At 37.5% G+C, this 23,826-nt stretch overlaps 1 protein-coding gene across 6 annotated transcripts; it reads right to left on the minus strand.

Moving 5' to 3' along the window:
- Positions 1–89: 89 nt before the first annotated feature.
- DDX3X (DEAD-box helicase 3 X-linked) lies at positions 90–20,008 on the minus strand. Of its 6 annotated transcripts, none has more exons than XM_087966815.1 (19): positions 19,840–20,008; positions 18,342–18,399; positions 17,132–17,179; positions 15,049–15,111; positions 13,106–13,237; positions 12,194–12,317; positions 11,144–11,308; positions 10,962–11,061; positions 7,135–7,270; positions 6,645–6,730; positions 5,957–6,055; positions 5,717–5,877; positions 5,444–5,588; positions 4,828–4,972; positions 4,431–4,612; positions 4,228–4,345; positions 3,426–3,582; positions 2,721–2,878; positions 90–2,586 (listed from the first exon to the last, which is right to left on the minus strand). In XM_087966815.1, exons 1-19 carry the CDS (start codon positions 19,882–19,884, stop codon positions 2,507–2,509), a joined length of 2,202 nt encoding a protein of 733 aa, XP_087822941.1. In that variant the 5' UTR covers positions 19,885–20,008; the 3' UTR covers positions 90–2,506. The 6 variants fall into 6 exon arrangements, with proteins under 6 accessions (XP_087822941.1, XP_026529838.2, XP_087822942.1 ...); XM_026674053.2 differs by having other exon boundaries at positions 17,132–17,182; XM_087966816.1 differs by lacking the exon at positions 15,049–15,111.
- Between the last annotated feature and the right edge of the window lie 3,818 nt (positions 20,009–23,826).

Genomic DNA, 23,826 nt, shown 5'->3' on the forward strand with positions numbered 1-23,826 from the left:
ATTACGAAAAGCAGAATCATTTTTTATCCATCTATTTTTTTCTATGATAAACCACTCCTTTCCACTTATAAGAATCAAAATTACACAGGTTGCATTTCAACTTTTTATTTTATTAAAACCGAGAGTAATGCACAGCACATGCAGTGCTAGCATCTAAACTAATACAATAAGCAATTACTAAACCTACAGTGACCTGACGTTCATATTGTTTACACTCAGCAAGTTTAAACCCATTCTTTGCATATGACTGAATCTTTATCACAACTGAAGAATATTGCTGGTTGTAAAACTCACTAAAATGCTATTGCTGAATGTACAAGTCACTGATTATGCCAATACAACAAAGATAACCACATGTTTGAGGATTGCAATGTGCCAGACATTCACTGAAAAAAAAAAACACACAACTAAACAAAAACTCACGCAACGAACATCTGAGAATCTGGACACTTCATATCAGTGTTTTGAAGTGTTTCATTAATATCTTAAGACAAGTGTATCAAAACCTTGGCATGTTTAATTTTAAAGTTGCCAATTTTTGTTTTACTATCAGAAAGTTATGGCTACACTGCTAATGCCGGGTCTGCTTAATTTGACTTAAGAGTTTAATATGACTTAAACATTAAAAGCTCACACTACCCCGAAATATATAATTTCACGCATACGGTGACATTCAACATTCAAGTGCCAGTGTTTTTGTACTGTCTTTTGGTCAAGTTTCTTTAAACTTTCAAAGAATCACTTTTAGGCTTACAAAAATAAATATTTGTCAAAAATGTTCAATAAATATTACACAAAACTAGCAGCAAAAAGTATCTAGAAATCTGTCGTGTGCAAATAGTTTTCTTCCCAACCATTATTCCCATGGTCCCGGTTTTAGAATCTAGTTCCTTCTCCTTAGCCAAGCTGCGTTGTCTCCTAAGAGACAAAATAAGATTGGAAGTTAAGGACACGCACACAAGACATATAAAATTCTCTGAATGTGCAATAAAAGAAGTATTTTGTAAAAAGTTATGGGCAAAATGTACAAGGGCCTAAATCTAGACTAATTGAAATAGCACCATAACAAATGACTTCAAATACTGTCAAGTGCACCTACTTAAAGTTTAGTACAAGGCACAATACACTTGAAAAGATCTATTGCACTTTAGGAGATTTTGCTGTTGTCCTATGCCACTTAGAGAAAGAGTTGGTTAAAGCTCTGGCAACAAACTGTATCTCAGAGATACTAAGTGACAGAGGCCTTTTACTGTTGGAAATACTCATCTTTGGCCAGATCAGCATTAACAAGACTAAATACAATGGAAACCTATGCAACTAAAACTGACTAAAACTGCACTTGATAGCAGAATTGAACCTTGTGCAGTTATGTACATTCCAACCTTTGTGATCTCAGAATTTGCTATTCTTCTGGAGCCATTTTACAAGTCTACAGTAAGCCAGTTAACACTTCAACGCAGCTTGAACAGAGTAATGTGAATCTGCATTAAAATAAAGCCTGCTGCATAATTCTTCCTGTTCATTCCCCCTTGACCAAAAAACATCAACACTAGCATGCGTTAAGACCAAAAAAATCAGTCAGGCCCTTTTAAAAAAATGGACCTTCACTGTTATGGTCAGCCATTCTACCATTTCAACTTAATATGGCAGGCAATTTTGAAACGTCTAAGTAGATGAATTCTCCTAAAAACTATTTCAAGTTCAGACCTTTAAACATTCCCTGTAATGTTCCGCCTTCTATTGGCTAGCTCACATTAATAATCTGCCTAAACACTGGAATTGCTGTGTTTACTTGCATTTGTTTTAAAACAGTGCTTGTATGCATGCAATCCATACATCACCTCATTATCAGGACTGGAATGGCTTTTTAAAGACAATCAGGTTCGAAGTACCTATCCAGGATAGAGTGAGCAAATCAACTTTAACTTTGTACAGTTTTGCCACATTAGAAACTAATTCCATTGATATGCTTCAAGATGTTTTATTTTTCAAATCTCCAAGTATCAAAGCCCTAATGTAGGCCACCGCACAAGTTTTTTTCTTTTGTTTTTGCAGATAAAGTGGATGAATCAATGATCCCTGTAAGTTGTATCACAACTGTGTGCCAAGGTTTGATTTTTATAAGGCCCAAGTTGAATAATTTTGCAAAGACAATTGATAATCTTGGGCATTACTGAGCCAACAGGACATCAAAATAAAAAGTTGTCTAAAGTTAAAGGCACAGTACATTAACAAATGATCCTCAGTCACAAAATTATAAATACAGTTTAGGAGTGGGAGTGGGTAAAGGAGTTAATTCTGACTACAATGGAGTCTTTAAACCTTCTTCAAAGTAGGGCTTCTGTTCCTTTCCTTCTTGTGACCTTGAGCTCCCTTAAAAAAAATTCAGTGGAGAATCACAGCTGGTAATGTACTGCGAGTTCTTGAAGCTACACAAGGTATAGTCTGGCTAAGTTACATGTGGTTTCCATATTAGCTTGTTTGCTAAGAATCTGCAGCAAGCAGATCAGTTGCCCCACCAATCTACCCCCTGAGAGTTATAGTTTCCTCCATATCCATCACTGGTATAGAAGCCGCCATAGCCACCTATTAAGACAAAAAATAAGAAAGGTAAGGATACAATGAAAATGTTCACAAGACATTTTAACATAGCCCTGTTGTCGTGTGGTGATTTTTTTCTATCACCTTTTATCCCAACCTAAATGGCACAAAAGATTTACCTCCAAAACCTCTGCTACCTCCGTGACTGCTACCACCACCACCACCACCACCACCACTGCGACCACTGCTTGCACGACTGCTGCCAAAACTACTGCTCCCACCGCTGCTGCTGCTGCTTGTTCGATAATCTCTGGCACCGAAGCCTCCACTGAAGCGGCTGAAGGAACACAGAAAGGTAGGTAAGACAGTATTTGAAATATCCATGAATCCCATGAAATAAACTGTGTAATTAATTCTTATATTCTGTATCTAATTTTGCTAGTGCACACTTGTTATCAAGCAAAAGCTATTTTTTCAAATTGTTCAGGTTTTTTTTTTTTAAAAAAACTATTATTTATTCTTCATGCTCTGTAGAACCTTATTTCAAAATTTCAACTGAACTGGCATCTAATTTCCCCAAGCCAAAAAGTCTAACACAATAAGCAGGGAACACCATGCATATTGCCCTGAGCTCTTATAAGAAAAGTGGGCTATAAATCTAACAAACAAGTAGTCTATTTATTACCATTTCCTCTGGTCTTTTAAAAGTGAAACAGTGCCTTCATACCCTAACTTTTCTGAAGAATGCAAAGGAATATTGGAGCAGCAAAAAACACAGGAAGCAGAACAGCTTGCAGCTTAATGTAAACAGTATAAAACAGAGTGAAGCTCTAGCCAGCTACCTGGAAGGCAGGTTACTCAAAAACTTAATTCATTCATATTACCCTTTGGAACGTCCACGAGTGCTTCCGCCCTTATGTTGTTGCTCATATGCCATGTTTTCTAGCCAAGATGGTACTTCCTGTTTAGCTTCAACAAGTAGATCTAACAAGTCTTTTGTTATATTTGAGTTCCTATCATTAAAAAAGGATGTGGCAAGACCTAACAGAAAAGTTAAAGGAACATGAGATCTTCAGCTATCTATACTTATTTTCAAAACAACACAATTAAAAGCAGATAGTCCTTCCTGACCACTCATAATGAGCTCTTAGTAACAGATTTACCATTGCATTTATGATAAATCTGTTCTCCTTTTTGTGTGAAGAATAAGCCATTGATGGGCTTTTCCTTCTACAGTGCACAATTTACAACACTGAAAGTAAAAGCATGTCAAAATGAAAGGCATTTAAATGGGGGTATTATTCAAATGTTTTAAGTATAAAAATTGTAAATCTTTTCACAAATATTTTCTTCAATGTGAAAGTTTCTCAGAAGCACAATAAAGCTATCCAATGCAGATTTCCATTAAGAATTTTCCAAAACCAGTTCATTTACTGCCTTACAAGGAACTTATCAATTCTCTCAAGAATATATACATACATACATCTTTCCCAACAGCCCTTTATTGTAAGAGGTCTTCTTAGAAGTATTTGCATCCTAATCAATGTCCACTACTATTTTGAAAAGGCTTTTTTCAAATAGAGGTTAACAAAATTCTGGGTAGCTCTAGTCTCACGTTATTTAGCACTTCTACAAATCTTAGATCTTAGCAACTACAAAAACCCATCAAAATTAATGCCCTCTTACCAAGATTTCCTACACGGCCCGTACGGCCAATGCGATGCACATATTCTTCTATGTCACTTGGCAAATCAAAATTTATGACATGTTTAACATTGGAAATATCCAGTCCTCTTGCCGCTACCTATTGAAGACAAGAGGGGAATCCTGAATTCCCAAAGATAAAATTAAAAAGACACACATAGCTATACAACCAAATATGTCCTTACTGCAGTTGCAACTAAGATCGGACTTCTGCCAGAGCGGAACTGATGTAATGCTTCTTCTCTATCTCGCTGACAACGATCACCATGGATACTGGTGCAAGCATATCCTTCAAGGTACAGGAAATTCTCCAGAGAATCAGCTCCCTTTTTAGTTTCTACAAACACCAGAGTCAAGGAGTTCTCGCCTGCATATATACAAAGAATTTCATTAACTAAAGGTCTATCTGTCAATACAGCACCATGTGGTATAAAGCAGTGCTTATTAAAACAGTGTTACTAGGCAAGCTAGCTGCAGGCAGATTGAAGTAAAAAGTCAATTAGAGGAGAAAATAGGAAGGAAGTCTGAATTTTTCTCCCCAGCTCACACAGATTTACATTAGATTTATGCTAGAATTCTTACCTGTGGCATTCAAGAGATCAAGCAGAAATGACCGTTTGTCTGGCTCTTCCACCCACACTACTTTCTGTGTGATGTTCTCAGATGTAGAGCCAACTCGGCCAACAGCCAGAAAAATATATTCCTCCAAGAAATCACGAGCAAGCATCTAAAAAATAGCAGTTAATTAGCATAAACAATATGCATCTAATCATAGTTTACCAATCCCCACAAACCTCTATGGGTGTACAGAAGCATCTCAACAATTGGGACTTAACTATAGACAAGTTCTTCAAAAGAAAACTATTCAATAACTCTTATTTCTTTTTAACAAGTTTACCATGGACATGTCCATGGAGATTCTCAGTCATCCAGTTCATGTGTGTCCCAAAGGTGCTGTTCAAAAGGCAAATGGACTTTCTTTGTTTTTTTTTCCTTGAAAAGATTTCACTTTTCATCACAGAACTGAAAAAGCTTTTTGGATGAGAAGTAAAACATTTTCAAGGAAAAAAACCCAAGAAAATCCAGTTGTTTTTTGGAACAGCAGTGCTGGGTTTACCATAGACAATTACTTTCAGTGTATCAGTTTCCCTTTAATGTGCTGAATCTTACTGGGAAGATGAATATCATGCATAAATACCTGGATTTCCTTTGGAAAAGTAGCACTAAACATCATTGTCTGACGGACACCCTTTGGTGGCATAGTATCTTGTTCAACAATACGACGAATCTGAGGCTCAAAACCCATGTCAAGCATACGATCAGCTTCATCCAAAACCAAGTATCTAGAAAATATGAAATAGCACGTCGAGTGTTCTAGGATTCCATACTGACAAGGAAGTTCCAAAGTATTCAAGTGTTTCAATATTACAAAACTTATCATCTTATAAACATACAGAACTGCATTACTTACTTGCAGAAGTCCAGGCCTATCTTTCCCCTCTCCATCATATCTACAAGGCGGCCTGGAGTTGCCACAAGCAAATGGCAACCACGTTCCAAGTCACGTATCTGTTGACCAATGTCAGCACCACCATATACAACACAAGGACGGACTTTGGAACGATAGGCAAACTAGAGGGAAGGAAATTTCAGATTTTAGAATTATACCTTGTGATCTGCTAATAAGTTCCCAGGAGTATGTAACATTTACCTTTCTGGCTTCTTCATATATCTGCACTGCCAATTCTCTTGTTGGAGCCAAAACTAATGAAATTGGGTATTGTTTACGGCGTCCATATCTTCCATTTTCCTGTAATGTTACAAGAGCAAGACGTCACTGAAGGTATGCCCAATGTAATGCACATTTCGTTCTGCCCGATTAATTCCTTTAGGTTAAACAGTATTACATATCTTCAATTTACGACCACAATTGAGCACAAATTTTGCTAAGCAAGGCAGTTAAGTGAGTTGCGTTTTATTTTACATTTTGCCAGTTGTTAAGCAAATCAAAAGGTGAATCAAGCAGTATAAATATCAGGCATAGATGCCAGTTGCCAACCACCTAGGTTTTGATCACACAACCAACAATTAAGTGTGAAAAATTATCATAAGTTACTTTTTTTCAACTCCATTATAACTTCAAATAATTACTAAATGAATGGTTGTAAGTCAAGACCTATCTGTGTTCTGCAGCTATTTTTGTGCTGAAACAAAATCAGTGCACAATTTTCTTCTGCAGAGGCAAATGAGTTTGAGTTACATTCTCAAACAGAAACAGTTCATTCTATACACACACAAATGCCAACATTAACACAGAACAACTGGAGAAAGCATGATAAAATGCACACTGCTAGGAGTGTCTATAGATAGTATTTATATACTGCAAACCATACACTTGCCTTCATGGCTCTGAAAGAATCACCTGGACCTTCTGTATATATCTGACTCAATATGGGCAGAAGAAATGCAGCAGTTTTCCCAGAACCTAGAGAAAAAGATGCATTAAAATTTGATAGCAATGCAAAATCCTTTTATTTCTGAAAACAAATTTAATCATACGCAATTATTATTCCAAGTAATAAAAAAATATGTGTTGCTTGCAAATGGTTTTTACTCCAAATATATCACATGCTAAGTCAAATTAGCGGTAGTTAACCAATTACAACCAATTGCAAAACAGCAGATCTTTGCAATTTACCCAAACCCCTCCACTTGAAGAACAGCATTGGCTTATTTCTCAGTATTTATTCAACACAACTGTACTTCAAAATACAATAATCAGCAAAGCTTCTAAAGGAAGGAGTTCAAAATTTGTACAGCATGGCTTTCAGTTACTAAATTTTACTTTTACTTCATTTAGAACATGCAACTATAACATTACAGAGTTACCTGTCTGGGCACAGGCCATCAGATCTCTTTTGTCTTTGATGATAGGAATAGCATATTTCTGAACAGGAGTAGGTCGAGTGTAGCGGGTGAGTTCGATGTTCCCCATGATAATTTCCCCCATGTCAACATCACTAAACTGCAAAGGTATTTCAGTTATAAAATAGGAGTATTCTACATCAGTCTAACTTATTAGCCAGTGTTGCACTCATACAGAAGCTTGATCATGAATGGATGGAGCCCTCCACCCACCCAATGCCCTTGCTTATGAAGAAACTTGTTTGATTTAAAGTCTTGTTACAAATTTGACTTTGAGGTGGCCAAGTGCTACTTCTGCCAACCAATTCAAATATATTCACAGAAAGTTAGTTCTAAGCTTGACATTGGGGCGAACAGCTTTTTTCCATGTATAGTACATAATCAAAAGAAGCTAATTATAATTCCTGGATGCAATTTTTTTCCATTGAAGAAAATTTATTAAAAAAACCCAGAATTTGTTTTTTTTAAAATTGGACTGTGCCACGCAATCAACTCCTGTCTCGTTTACAAATAAAATGTAGGAATTAACCAATTTAGGTGAAGCAGTATGCTTAAGGTTGTTTTTGAGCATGCTATGCTCATGCAATGCACTCAGTGTAGAAAACAGGCACAGGTAGTCCTCAACTTACAACCATACATTTAATGACTGTTCAAAGTTACACCACCACTGAAAAAAGTGATTTATGGCCATTTTTCACTCTTAAGGAAATTGGTTCAATGATCAAAATTTGGGCACTTGGCAAATGGCATATATTTATGATAGTTGCATGGTCCCAGGTTCACCATTTGTAACCTTCCCAGCCAGCTTCCGACATGCAAAGTCAATGGAGGAAGCCAGATTCACTTAACAATTGCAAATGATTCACTTAACAAGTGTGGCAAAAAGGAGACTTCCGGTTTGTCGGCTTCGCGAGCGGCAGGGATTTGCGAAGCTGCGCGATCCCTGCCGCGCTAGCTGCTTCTGGGGCTCCGACCCAGACGGGTACGGAGCTAGGCTGCCCTGCAGGGGCAGCTGAAGGTAGGGGGATCCGGAGAGGGGTTTTGGGGTGTTGCAGACCCCCTCCCCAGCCGGCAGAACCCCCTTTTCCCAGGACGGTGCAGCGGCGGTCTGTAATGGCCGCCACAAAGAAGCTGGCAGCCGGGTAAGAATGCGCAGGAGGAAGTGGAGAAAGTGCTTGAAAGGAGAAAGTTTTTCTTGGCTCCTAGGACTCTAAGACATATTTAACAAAATTCCTGAAAAGTATGACTTTCTGAATGATACCTTCGAGAAGAGGAAAAAAGCGGCAGTTTAATGGTGCTGAAAGGATAGCTTTCCCTCTTTTCCTACGGAATAAATAACTGGATATTAAGAAACCTATTTTTTTTAGGTGAAAATTGGTTTTAAGCGATGAGTGGGAAGAGAGAGGATTAAAAAGAAAATATTTGTATGCTAAGACTTTGTTGGAGCAGATGCCTTAAGGATTTGAAGACTAGAATATATTGCAATAAGATTTTAAACAGATTTGGACTTTCTTTCTCTTTGATTGATATTACCCCAGAAGGAGAAAGTGAGAACTCTGCCTTGGTTTGGACCGACTGATAACTTTGGGACTGTTTTATTTTTTTTATTTTCTTTTGAATATTCTGGTTGTGGTAAGAAGAAAGAAGGGGAAAAGAAAATAAAAGATTTATAATGGCTCTTTCTGTTGAGGAACTAAGAAAAGAATATGAACAAGCAAAAAAAAATGGTAAAGATGGTGTGGAAGAAGCTTTCCTTTTTTTAGAAATGGCGCTTACTAACTATCAACAAACATTACAACAGATGAAGACAGCAGAGGAACAAGAAAGAAAGGAAGGAGCCATTTTTAATGAATCTCAGAATTTGATCAAGAAAGAAGGAAGAGAGAAAGAAAAGAAAAGAAGAGAAAAGAAGAAAACTAAAGGACTTAAGGACTTAAGATCTAAAAAAAACATTTAAGAAAGGGAAAAATAAGGTGCAAAACCAATATGATGATAGTAAACAAAAGGGAAAAGGAATACGACAGAGAAGGGAAGCCGGTAAGGCAGAGGCTAGAAGAAGGAGGGGTAGAAAGGTTTGTTGGGAGAAGAAAGAAAGGGAAAAGGTGGAGAAAAGCTACAATGTTTTGAAATTAAATGAAAAAAAGGAATTTTTTATGGATAATGGATAAAGTATAATTTTTTTTTAAAAAAAAAGATTTTGCAAGGTACATAAGATGAGATGGTAGTATTGTAATGGTTTAAGAGTTGATAAGAGATTAAAATGTTAAAATGTTTAAAAATGATTGGCTTTAAAATTTAATAATAGGGGAGGTTTAGAATATTGTTTTAATTAAAGAGTTTAATAAGATTATGGTATTGATATTATAAAATTTTTCTTATAGTATCTTTTTTTAATATTTGGATTTATTGTCTAATTATGTACTTAATTATGTTGGATGTATTAGTTAGATAGAATGTACCAAGCAAAATCGGATTGGGTATTGGATATTATTTTAAAGATTAATTTGATTAACTTAGGGGGGAGATAGAAAGGCATCATACTCTGATTAATGATTTCAGGAGAAACTTATAAAAAAATGGACAAAAGATACAAATATAATGATTCAAACTAAGATGATTAATTAAGATAGAATTAAGAAGGGTGAAATATGTGGAGAAGTTAATATAGAAGGCTTAGAATGGTAAATAAAATAAGTAATGATATGTAAGATGAGCATGAATATAATTGAAGTCCATGAAGAGAGAGACACCTGGGTCCAAGTTACTTTCCAAAAAGATTTTTTTTTATGTTTTGTGTGTTGTGTGTATATGTCTTTTTGGGGGGGAGAATTAGTAAAAACTTGTAGAAATATAGAATGAGAATAATGGTAACTAAGTCAGATAGAAACAGATGAAATAATAATAATGATATTGAATAAGAGTAAAGAGAAGTAAAGAGAAATTGAATAAGAGGTTTTGGTATGTTATATGGAAATGGTTTAAAACAGAATCATAATTTATCTGACTTGTTAAATTTACAATGAAAAAAGGTTTAAACATGTAATGAATAATGATAATTTGTGTGTTTTAAAAATTAATAAAACTTGTTTAAAAAAAAACAAGTGTGGCAAAAAGGTCATAAAGTGAGGCCTGGATTAGAAAGAAATGTTGAGCTCAATTGTGGTTATAAGTTGAAGACTCCTGTGTTTATCTGTCCAAGGAACAGTAGCAAATGTATAACCACCTAAATTCTACAGCACTCTTTTAAAAATAATCCATCTGCACTCGTATTTTAGTACTGCATTAACCTATCAATTTTTTTTCCAATTATTAGCTTTGTAGGAGTTCCCCATTTCTTTCCAGTTCTCTGCATATTTAAAATGTATTTCATCCTCAGTTTATTTAGCAAAAACCTCAATATAGCCAACTGTTGAGTTCTATATAACCAAAGCCCAATGCATGAGGCATATGCTAATTTCTAATTTCCTTAGTGCCTGTAGTCCTAAGCATTAATATTATTTCTGTGTGAACACTATCTAGATGTATACTGTACTATTTACAAATATAAACTGAGTATAAAGACCTGCACCTACACTTCATTAACAGCTAACAATAAGGCGTAATAAGATGACCAAGTTTAAAAAGAATAAGGTATTCTCTTTCCAAACAAAACTACTAGCATAAAAAATGGAACCAATGTCCTTTCTGAAGGATTAATCAATTAAAAAGTACTAATTTATTACAATGTGAAAGTTTTAACAATTTCCGCATAGATTATCAAGTAAATGCATTATGAAACTGGTAGTACTTACACTTTCAATGTGTGGAGGACAATTGTTGCCTGTTGCCTCAACTGGAATGTCATCATATTTTTCAAAATTAATGCCTGTATTCCCCCCAGAGAATAGTTCCCTAGAATGAAAGTAAGTCAATTTGTATCATATAGCACTGAATGTTTCATTGAAAGGTTGCCAAGTAAGCCTTTAATACTTACTGTTCCATGCGTTCACTTGGGGCAAGTGGTTTTGACCAATCATCTTCGTCATTTTTATCACTCCAACGACTGTTTCCACCACGATCAAATCGACCAAAGCTACTCCTATCACCACGACTCCCAATACCATCAAGATCATTGCATCTTCCACCACGATCATCAAATCTAAACACCATACAGTATAGCATGAAATCCACATGTATGTGCTGCTTTAAAGCAACCTAGCAAGTTGGCAGCTTTAAAATATTATTGCATTATTTGAGGCTGAAGCCCATATTTTGCTTTTCACAAACATACTAAAGATATAATCCAAAGATCAGGTTTGATTAATTAATGTGACTATAGAAATTAATAATTTCAGTTTTCTGTCATGCTAAGGAAGAAACTTCTGGGAATCATGCTGATTTGAGGGCTGCAGATTTTAGCTTTCTTGCCCTTGCTATAGGAAGATTCAACTAACTAGAAGGATTTTAACAATTCAGACTGCATTTATTCCATCTCAATTCTTAGTGATTAATTAGGAACTCTTCGGTACCAAGCTCTGGATTCAGCTCCCTTTTCAGTCATAACATTCATGACCTTAAACTATTCTTTCACTCAGTACAATCTGCTTCATAGGTTTCTTATGAGGATAAAAGGAAGGAAAACATGCATGCTGCCTTGAGCATGCATCCTGATGGAAAATGGGGATGCAAAAATAAATATTAAACTTCAAAATACTCTGTAACCAAACCAAATGGTTACAAAATGTGCTTTGAATATAAAGGAGAAAAGTACCCATGTAAGATTTTAGATATGGCAAACCAAAAATAATTTCTCAAAAATTCTGAACTAAATAACCTATTAGCCAAAAGCAATCTTATATGAAATGCAGAGTATTTTTCCTAATTAAAATACACATATACACCCCTAACTATTGATACCAAACAATTCAGACCAGTTACATACTAAGATTAATGTAATAATTTTATTAAAACTTATATAATCACATTTCTGCAAGACAATACACTAGTAAGGATTTGCATTTTTTAAATTAAACAAAGTGGTTACCTTCCTCTTGAGCCATTGCCACGGTCAGTAAAGAAACTTGATTTTCCTGATCCACGTTCACTTCTTGCACCAAAGCTACTATATGCATCCCTGTCTCTGGCAGCATTCCATCCACCATCAAATCCTACAAATAATACAATCCATTATTAAATATTCCCAAAGGTATTTACAGGTAAGAAATATATTAAGAACCATTAACATCAACAAGTAGCCACCAGTCTTCCAAATATAATTTCTGGGTTGGTTCAAAGTAAGCCATATTCCCATCAAACTAAGATGGCACTGACAGCAAAAAATGAGATGGTGTTCAACATCCAGCAGCTGTTGATCCGTTCAAGCTGAATGAACCCCACCCACCCTGGATACTTTTACTTCTGTTCAATGACAAATCAGCCTATGGCACATCTCTAGAGTTCAACCATTAGGCAACCTATGCTGAACATATTATGATCATTTAAAACTTGACAATTTCACAACAAATTGAAAACTAGATCATTTCAAATTTCATGTATTTGCTCACATACTGACACCAGTAAAGAAGAAACAGTCAAACAATGAAAGATTTTGAGAATGTATACCTTCCTTGACATGTAAAATCTGAAAACAGTAATTGGAACTATTGGGCAATAAGTTCAATATTGCTAAGTCATTAATAGAAACCTCTGACATGAAAAGTTTTGACTCTAGGATTCAAACTGATTATCTTCAACTGTGATAAGGATTCTAAAGACCCATTAAAATTTCAGAACTTGCATTTCAGTTTAGGAAGGCAGCTCATTAAAGCTGATTGGTAAGAAAATTCAAAGAATTTTCTGTAAGTTCCATGAGCATCATATTTTGCCCTATCTTAAGCTATTTTTAATCACTATTTAATCACTAAGTTGGATGGAAGTGACAGGACCCCACGCCCACCTCTGTCATCACGTCCAGATCCTCCTCTGGATCCAAACACATCGCGATCACGATCGTAGCCATTCATCCGGCTGTCACGATCATATCCATTCATATAGCCATTACCTCCACGAGAGTCCCAGCTGGGGGAATCTTTAGCAGAGAATAAAAAGTTAAACAATTAAAGTGTTAAATGTCACTTGTGCCAGCAAATAGTTTTTGCAAGCTCCATTGTAAGTGTGACTTTTGTTGCCACAAATTTACATTTAAGGGCACCTCTTTTTTTAAAAAAGGCAACTCAATTAAAATTGCAGGTTTTCTACATCTATGTTCACAAAAGCTGCAAACAAAGTTTATGGATAATTATGTATCTGAACTAACTTTAAGTTATTGTAATTATATTTGTACTATAGTTAGGTAACTTGTATACCAATATTGCTGCCATGCAGTAAGTTGCAGCATATCCAAATAAAAACCAGTCAATTTGAAGCAAGTCCAGCACTAAACTCAAGGTCCAATGCTAAGCTCAAAGATACAATTAAGCATGTAGCAATTTTTAAAAGCACAATTCTGACTGGCCAATGCTTAAAGGTGCATTTTTAGATCAGTTTTTTTAAGAAAAAGCTGCTTATACAGTATGTTAGAAGTCTGCAACTATTATTAGAAAATTCATGAAAAGGGTCCAATCTGTGTCTGTTACCAGGACCAGAGATTAAGTCTTCCGAGCTTTCAGTCATGCTGAAGCCCATCCTCAAGAGCTTAAGTCCGAAAGCTCGGAAGACTAAATCTCTGATCCCAGCGACCACAACCGATTGAATTCTGCAACATTATCCTGGGACACATATATTTGCCTTCATTCGTGAGTTCCAGTAAAAGTTTAGTTATCTGGTTCATCTTTACAAACATTGTGAAAAGTTTTAGAATCATACCCTGGTTAATCTATGGAAAACGTGACTATTAACAGTAGCTAAGATTGTGGTAAAAGCTCCCCGGGGGGTAAAGTGTTTGCTACAACTAAAGTAATTTTCCCCACAAACCAGGGATGATTGAAACAAACAATACTTCCCTGTTTTTCCACAGGCCTCCAATCCTAAATACAATTCTTTAAAAAGGGAAGTTTAAGGAAAACTGAATGTTATGAAATATTTTCCTCTTCAAAAGATCACATTAGTCCAGTGCTTCCCAAATGTTGTCCTATTGTATCGGACAATATTTAATATATCAACAAATTTTATTTTTAAAATCTGTCATTCATTTTATTATAGTATTTTGAATAAGCTGTTCAAATTTATGATATTTTTAAATCTTTCAGAAACTTATCCAGTTCATAGATAAAGGAGTTATTAATAGTGGGAAAAGTACTAAGCCACCTGCTGAATAATTACCTTGAAAGATTCAGCCATTATGTTAGCACGTAACATTATATGAATATGCCCACTAAACAGAAAACCTGTATTTTATTTTAAAACTTGGAATAGATTTACACTATTGACAAAGGAAACATTACCACATTGCTGGTGAAGAAAGTGTTAAATAGTTTTAGTATATGTAGCCATAAAAAGTACTGTGGCCATAAACTTGAGATTTAAAATTAATGAAGGTAAATTTCATTTTTTTGTTACCATGCTGATGTCTTGTTTAAGAACTAATAACTTTCTCACCACATAACCATGAGTCTATAAAAGTGGATTCTGGTATTTGCTAAATTATAGGTTTAATAAAAGTATTACTAAAAAGTACTAAACTTGAAAGGAGCAAAATAATTTAACATTTTTCCACTGCCTATTTTCTTAATCATGTTACACCAACTGAGAAAGATGTTAAATTGAGGCAAAGAAGGCATGATATGCCTGAGAATGTGCATGAAGAAAAAGCTCAAACTGTTTGTTAATTGCAAGTTACTGCTTATAGGCATGCTCCCAAACAACAAACTTTAAAATCACCCCAGCCTGACACCAACTTACAGCTTCTTGGTGATGGCATCGAATTGGTATAGTAGTTTGCTGTATAGTTATGGGTATTGTATGCTGAAAAAGAGCCATGAAAACTCCCAGCATTATGATTCAGTTTGAAAGCATATTAAAGCATTCTGTTATAGAATGTCCCCAACAGTGTTAACAACTTTTTGGCAGCCTTATTCCGAAATGTAGTTTCTACAAATATATCAGTTTACCTTTGGCAACAGTAGAGTTCACATTTGGAGAAGTAGAACAAGCAAGTCTCTGAATTTTTGTAGCCAATATGAAGACACCCCCCTAATAATCCAACAGAATGCTCCAAAAAAAAGGAAGGAGCTGCCCAATCAACAGCTTAGGACAGTCAGAAATATCAAACATTTCTCACTACTTCCATAAAAGGCCCAAAAATTACCTTATGAATTTGAAGTAACAAGAACCACTGCCCACATCAGATCTTTCAGTGAACTCTCCCCACAAGGCCCAACATATTTTAGATCAGGTGTGTCAAACTGGCGGCCTGTGGGCCAGATGTTTCACATGCAGTCCACGCCCACCCAGCTCCGCAAAGGGAAAAAACACCGTGAAACATCACGCCGGCAATGTGACACAGCAAGTTTGACACCCCTATTTTAGATCACTCCCAGTCAGCATAGTTAACATTTACAGTATAAGCCAAAATTTATGAAAAAACACTAGAAAATTACTAAAAACCATTCTAATGACTTTCCCCTTGTGTATTATAATAGATGCACTAATTTATTAATCTTTGTTATGTGTTCACAACAATTTTAAAAAATTTCTATGAGTTCTATTAACGTTTTACACATATGAATCCATAGTCTAAGATTAGCTATTTATGGTTATGGAAAATCTGGAAGTCAAAACAATTTTTCAAATTCTACCAAGTTCTAGCTTATAGTAACTTCACAATGAAGACAAGAAACAGCCAAAATGTAGTCTGATATCTGCTCTAGTTTCAACTATGGCAGAAAAACATTCAAATCTTCTAAAATTTTCAAAAACAGCTGAATAATATCCCTATAATTTTAAATTTGAAAATGGAAGATTGGCCTAAATCAACTGTTAAGAAACAAAAATGGCATTTTAGCATTTAAACAGAAATTGTTAAATGTAACCACCACAAGACTACAACAAACAGAAACAAACTTGATTTTGCTCACTATTGTTAGCTTAAAACAGTCAATTATCCCTCCCAAAAATTGGGGGCAAGCAACTTTCTTGCAAATCACCAAAAAGGTAAAAAGAACTATCTACCTCTAGCAAAGCTTCTATTAAATGTTTACCTTTTATTTATTTAGTTGCTAAAAAGATTGAATTCCAGAAATATGGATCCTTGGAGAAAACTCAAGAATGTGATTATCATTTCTACAACCTTTTTGGATCATTAAGAGTTAAAGATACTGTACGTTAATTTTATCTAAGATTAAATATTTTAATAATTAATTTTAACTGACAATTAACAGCTTTAAAAACTTCCTTCTATTAAGTTTTAAATTTCTAATCCTATAGATTGACACAGCAGTGAGTAGGCTTTTTGAAAGAACAGCACTCACTAAACCTGGGTCTCTGCTTACTTACATTTCTTTATTATTAATATTTTCAAAATGTTTCATCATGGATCATTTCATAATTGAAATCCAAATTATCATAATTATCAATTATGTCATTCCACATTAGAATACTTGACCATGAATTTAATCATAACTTTCAGAAGAAACAATATTTTTTGTTGGCCGGGTGTCACCATTGTTCCGGTTGTAGTAAATTGCATTACTTTATTAGCTTTACTGCTTAAGTGAAAACACAACTCTCAATCACTAGCCTACTAAATGTATTACACTCAAACTGAATTTTCTCTTGCAACCTTCATACTGTAAAAAATATCACTGAGTTAGTGCGCAAATTCAATTTTTTATATGCTTCCTTGCTACTTATAGCCAGATATCACTTCTAAGCTGTAGTATAGGATTTTACCAATATTTAATGTATGGGATGTTGTAATGCATATCCACCTGTGAATCAAGTTTAAATAAAGCACTACTATTGAAATCTATATCAACAAACATACCCTGCTTTGAAGCTTCTCTATTTCTCAAATGAGGAGGAATGTACCGGCCTTCTGGAAGAAAAAATACTTGTTACTTTAAAAAACTTTGGTATCTAGGACAGTGATCCCCAACCTTTTTATGCCGCGGCCCGTACCGGCATCAGCTAAGCGCCGCCATCTTTTTGATGAAAAAGTGCTTCCAGTGAGCTTTCTACCCGGAAAAGCTCACCGGAAGCACTTTTTCATCAAAAGATGGCGGCGCCCAGCAAACCAGCGCCCCGGTAGGACTTGTTCCACGGACCGGTATCGGTCCGCGGACCGGTGGTTGGGGACCCCTGATCTAGGACATTCACAATCCATCACAGTATTTTTCTTATACTTTTCATGATTGGAAGCTGTCAGTTTATAACTTTTACTTGGATTTCAAGGACAGAGAAGCACCAAACTATAAGATACACCTTGGTTTAGAGGAGAAAAACAAGAGGAAGTTTTTTGCTTCTGCACATCCCGTTTTTGTTTTTGCCCTCCCCGACATCCAGAAGCACTCTTCAGGCCCAAAATGGGCATGTTTTAGGCCTGCAGAGTGCTTCTGGACGCTGGGGAGGGCAAAAACGGGACACACGGGAGGCCAGAAATGGGCCCATATTCCCTGTATAAGACACAGACATTTCCACCCATTTTTGGGGGGGAGGAGAAAGTGCTTCTTCTACTCTGAAAAATACAGTATGTAACCTATTTTGCCATTAACGGATTGAGCTACTAAGAATTGAAAGTTTAAAAAAAGCCCATCATACTGTAACATTTTCCTTTGAAACTATGCCACTATGCAACAAGCCAATATTACCAGAACTTAAAAAATATAGTATTGGAACTCAGTCAACAGTGGCTCTTTAAAAGGAATAAGATAGCAAATGATATTCCAGTCCAATAATCTTGCCTATTCTTCAAGTATCTTCTAGAAATGTTACAGGATTCAGAAATTGAATGAGTGATGGTCTGGTCATACAACACTGGATTTAGAAAGCATACAGCCCTTAACAATTTTTTTTGAAGTTCAACTGTCCAGCAAGATTTAAAAAAAACATTTAACATTAAAGATGCATAAGAAATACTGGTGTGGGAAGAGAATAGCTTGATTTTGAAGCATCAATAAATGGTATTTTTACTGAAATGATGGGGCACCCACAAGACGTATTAAGCCTAACAACATATTCTTGAATTATGTACTTACTACTTGCTGTTCCTCCTCCACTCTGAGCGTCTGAGGAATTCAAGTCTAGACCAGCAAACTTAAAAATACACAAAAGTTATTGTTAGTTACATTTTCAAATGAAAACCTGCCAAATTTTAGTTTTGACTCAAAATAATCAAGCAAATTCACTAGTAATCAAAGCAAGAGAAAACTGTTATTTGTTCATTTGTTTTATCAGTACTTATAGAATATAGCAATTAAAATAGTGTACCCTCAGAGTGTTTTATATTGAAATTAAACATGCCAATTGTTTCCCAGTAACTACCATGCAGTTTTAAATTCATTTTGCATAGAAACAAATCCTCCACACCACTTTTAACGTGTTATGGCAGATTTGATTTCTTCGATCAAAATCACGTTCATCTAGTTGTATTAGGAGCCTTATGTAGTAAATCACAGCTTTACTAGATATGTCGATTATTTTATTTTTTTTAAAAACTGCCTAAGTATAAACATGTATCTTGATCTTAGTCTAAATACATTCAAAATCGCAAACTATGCGGCCGCCTCCCCGGACCAGAGAGAACTAGCTGGGGGAGTCGTTTCCTGCCTGCTCTCAGCGTTTTCAGGCCACAGCCGCAGCATTCCAGCTATGCCGCAGCGAACGGCGACTGCGCTTTCCTAGCCCGCCGCTAATCCGGCGGCAACGTCACACGCCTGCTCTTATTTCCCTGACCGGCTCCTTGATCCATTTCGGGAGCTCGTTCTAGCCCACACCGCCCGAAATACTTTGCTCTGCCACCGCTCTCCAACACCTCGACCGCGGGCAAGAATGTTAACGGGGAGCTAAAGGAGAAGAGGGAAAACCCGCCTTTCCAGGCGCGGTACTTCTTCCTCGCCCCCTTTCCGATAGGGGCCTCGAGGACAAAGGAGATGGGGGGCGCGTGTCTGTACGTGCGCGCGCACCCAGCACGGGAAGCAAAAGCTGCAGCAGTAGCTAAGTGGCTCTCGCTCCCCGGCTGGGGAACCGCGCACGCGCTTCACCCATCCTCCCATTTCGTCACCGCTCGATGGCCGCCGTGGTCCTCCGCCCGCTGCAGTTCAAAGTCAACACCGCCAGGGGGGCCGGCAGATGTAACACTCGCCGGAGCCGCACAAAGCCCCGGAACAAGCCCGGCCTGTCTCACACGGCCCAGGGGCGCTTTACCCTATCCTTCACGCCTCGCCGCGATTCTTGCCCTTCAATCCGCCACCCCCGATTCATTTTTCGGCCTACAACGATTTGAGCCCAAGCCGCCAAAATTGCGGCCTCCAAAAAAAGGAACTGCGTCACAGTAAAATGCGCCACCAGAAGGCCGGCACAAAAACCATGCCGAGCTGGTGGAGCGCGGTCAGATAGTAGGGTATGACAAGGGCAAAGGAACACGCTGGACATTACAAGAGAGCCCCGAAGCCAGATCGGCCTCCAGTGGGGGAGAGGCGAGAAGCCCTCGCTATTCCAGGCCCACCCGTCTGTTTTTCCCTTGAATTCCCTCACCTGCTGATCTAGACCGAGGGCATTTTCCACTGCCACATGACTCATAACGAGAGATCGTTCCGGGAGGTCCCGCTCCGCGTAGAGAAACTCGAATTCACCAGAAGTAATACACGTCTCGCCTACAACACTTGTCCCTCCTCCGTCTCAGAATTGCTTCTCTAACTGAAACACCCCCAGTTCGACCCGGGCCTTTATATATTCCTCCGCCCCCTCGTAGCCGCCGTGCTGACTTCAGCGCGCAAGCCCCGCCCCTTCTTCCTCCTTTCGATCCCTTCCCCCCACCTCTGCTTGCTGCAAAAGGTATCGCGGGGAGAACTCTCCGCTCCGCATTAAGAGGTGGGGGGAGGGTGAAGAAATCCCAAGACTACCGCGAGAACTGAAGTAAGTTCTGGACTCCTTCCGATTCAGGAGGCGTTAGATGATACCGCGAGGCTTCCCTACACAAAGTTTATAGCACTGTTCACGCGAGATTCCCCCTCCCTTTAGCATCCCCCTCCCTTCTGTTTTCGTTTCATAAAAACTCTAGTGGGTCAACCGGTTCCTGCACGATCTCGCGAGATTTCTGTCAAAAGAAGTCTGCTCTTGGCAACAGTCTCTCTAGGTCACGTGAACAGCCCTGCTTAGTCTAGCCGCCATCTTAGATTATGAGCGGCTTTCGCTGCTGCAGTGGCGCAGCTCTGGGTCGCGAAAAGGGAGATGGGAGGGATTCTGTGTGGAGCTTGAGGTTTACGTCTGGAGGATTGCAAAAAACAGCACGAGAGTATATGAGTATGTCATGGAGGCATGATGTGACTCGTTTCTCCCTTGTGTGTGACCTAAATAGCGGTACCCTGGCAACAACGAGGATGGGTAATAACTCCTCCTATCTCTTTCTCACAGACCGGCAGAATCGCCGAACAATAAAGGGGTAATGAGTTTTGTGCCTGGTCCCGCGCGTTCCTTATCAAGGGTAAATCCGATTTGATAACACGTCACCGTTACTCCCACAGATAAAATATAAAATAAGCGGCCAACCTCTTCTATGCCGCTTTTCAAGTACTGTTTTTGCCAGGTCTCATCTATGCTGCAAAAATACTGATGACCGTTACAAAGCAGCAGAGAGACATTTTTTCTGTTGCATCGATACTGTATGGCATCTGATTTTTTTCCTCAACTTCAGTAAAGTTTTCTTTTTGGGGCGACGTTGAATCTCAGAACAGTAGAGAACATTGGCTTTTAGATACACTGCTGTGTCAGCACTGGATGTTGTATCTAGTAAATATGGGACAGTCAAATATGGGACAACCAAATACTAACAGTTCAAAACAGCTATTTCTCCTAAACGTAACACTCTTTAAATCTTACCAGTTTTAAAGTAGTGTACAAAAATCCACTCGATAAAAATTCAGAATCCAATCTGGACGGATACCAGGACCAGAAGTTTAGTCACACTCTGCTAGGGAGAAGTTCCCTGAAGATGAGCTCCAGCACAAGTCCAAAAGCTCAGAAGAATAAATCTCTGGTGCCGGTGACTGACCCAGATTGGATCCTGCAACTTTATCCTGGGACACATATATTTACCTTCATGATAAAACTTGAGGATTTGTATACTGTCATAATTACATTATGTCGCAACACTTGAACAGCTAGTTAAGCATGGTTGAACCAGATTAGTATTTGGGTAGAAGACCGACCATCAAGCAATACGAGGACTGTTGGTTAATCTAAGACAAATATCCCAGCAGTGATAGACCACTTCAATATTATTGCTAAGACTGAGTTCATCAAGTCTTCAGAGAGACTTTTATTCTCTATCATTGAAATAACTAGGATTGCTGATGAGAATTGAAATTAATATATTAAGTTAATTCCTGATAATCATAAATCATATACAATGAAGTCATTTTTGTTCTAAGTTACAATTGTCTTTATTATCAAGATGTATTTCTTGGTTTTGTACTGATTAGTATTTTCCCGTCTGTTTTCTGAACATCTTGCTTCAGAATCTGGTCACAGCCATCCAAATTCTGCCTAGATGATTATATTAAAAAGATTGCTATTTGTAACTACCCACCTTTTAATTTGTAATATTGCTTGCCTCCTTTCAATTTTATACAGTGCTTTTATGCTTTTAATATTTTGATTGTACACAGCTGAGAGTCCCTCTGTGAGGGAGATAGGTGATTCCTAAATATGATAAATATTTGTAAAATGAGACTCCACTTGGTTAAAAAAGATACCCTGTTTCTCCAACAATACAGCCTCCCCCAATAGGAAGTCCCAGCATGTTTTATAGGCATGAAATGAAATTAAGCCCTCCCCCAAATTAAGGCCTATATTAAAACATGCAAAATGGTGGTGGTGGGGGAATGGTGTGGGGGCTTGCCATTAGGAAGTACTTTTGTTGCACACCCGGATATGGTGCTGCCTGCGTTGACCCCGATACTGAAGTGCCCCACCAACACTGAGGTCAACATCCAAGCCGTCACTGCCCGCCCGGCCAAAGATGCAAGGGGGGATTAAGTCACCCCCAAAAGACAGCCTAGCCATTTTTTCAGGGCTCAAAAAAAAATAAGACCCGGCCTTATTATATGAGAAACACGGTAGATGTCAGTAAAAAGTCATTATAAAATGCAACGAACTGATAAACATGGTAAAAGGTAGTTAATCTAGTTGAGACCAATGGGGCAAGTTGAAAAATAACCATTTCTATAAATCCAGGACAAATCAACAGCAATTCTGTGCAATAAAACACTTATTCATGAGTTTACTAATAAGGGAAAATCTGCCCATGGATTCTATTTTTTCACTTGAAAAAATATGTACAGTACATCTACATTGTAAGCCAACAAGAGTCTCTGAACCACTGAATAGAAATCTGGAGAATATATCACATAAACTCAAAGATGCAGCCTGCTTATCTGATCATGTTGTTTTAAAATATGTCTTGAATTAACTCCTTCATGCTCTGAATTTCACGCACTTATTTGTGAAATAGAAACTATAGTTTCATAGAAACCATAACAACAGTCAGTCTTAGCAGAATTCCTCATACCCATCAATAGCAACTGCATACAAAAAGAAAAGAGTATACTGAAATAGTTATCTTTACAATAAACAATGATTTAGTTTTCTTTCTCTACAATCATCTTACGGAAGCATTCCCTATGCTTTTTCAGACTCCAGGCAAATTTTATACCATGAATTATATTGCTACCATGATTTTCAGGATTTTTTTTTTACAAACACTAGTAGCATTTTCTTCTTTAATTTTGTTCTGAAAGGAGAAATAACTTGTATGAAAAAACTCTTATTTTGCATTATCACAAATTAGATAAATGTCCAGGTTTCAAGAAGCTGTTTTGGTTGTTGATTATTTTCCAGTTAGGCTTCTAGTATTGTGAAATGGCAGTTCCAAAGGAGTAAGAAAAAACAATACAACAGTTTGGTCTATGATTGCCACCAGGCAATATTGCATTCTGAATTTAATAAGCTTAGAGATGCTTTAGAAGGCCATGAGGACCATTTCTTCATTTGACAACCCTTTCATTGGTCATTTGATATACTTTGACGGAGAAGTATTCCAGGCAGTGGGGATGTGTGGAGGCCAAAAACAGGGTGTGTGGAGGCTGAAAATGGGGCATGGAGGCCAAAAATGGGGCATGCAGAACTGGCAATAGGCGATCATGATCCCTGCAGCCTGAAACAGCTGATGTCGGGAGGCCGATCCAACCAACAATCAGCTGTGCTAATCAGGCTGTGCTGAAGCTGACTGGGCTGTTTGCTGTTTGCTGCAAGGAGGCAAATTGCTGGGAGGCAGAGGCCGAAGAGTGGGGGCCAGTTGTTGAGGTAATTCCCCATTAGGAGAATGAGTGCACACAGGGAGACGTAGTGCGAGTGATGTTGAATAACACGATCAGCACACAGATACACTAAATAGTAAAATGTAGGTTTTACTTCCAGTAAACGGTTAAGCAAAGTCCAACAAACAGTCTAAGTCGTACATGG

Source organism: Notechis scutatus, chromosome 5 (assembly GCF_049901735.1).
Source record: "Notechis scutatus isolate UNSWTSFEM ecotype Mainland chromosome 5, rNotScu1.2, whole genome shotgun sequence".
Lineage (NCBI taxonomy): Eukaryota > Metazoa > Chordata > Lepidosauria > Squamata > Elapidae > Notechis > Notechis scutatus.

What these genes read in the sequence shown, in the direction of transcription:
- DDX3X (XM_026674053.2), bottom strand. Translation starts at nt 19,884, where the DNA reads ATGAGTCATGTGGCAGTGGAAAATGCCCTCGGTCTAGATCAGCAG. An exon ending in GATGCCATCACCAAGAAGCT is followed by an intron (nt 13,238 to 15,048) that starts GTAAGTTGGTGT and finishes TCTCTGCTAAAG; the next exon opens with ATTCCCCCAGCTGGGACTCT. An exon ending in CGATCTTAGTTGCAACTGCA is followed by an intron (nt 4,346 to 4,430) that starts GTAAGGACATAT and finishes TGTCTTCAATAG; the next exon opens with GTAGCGGCAAGAGGACTGGA.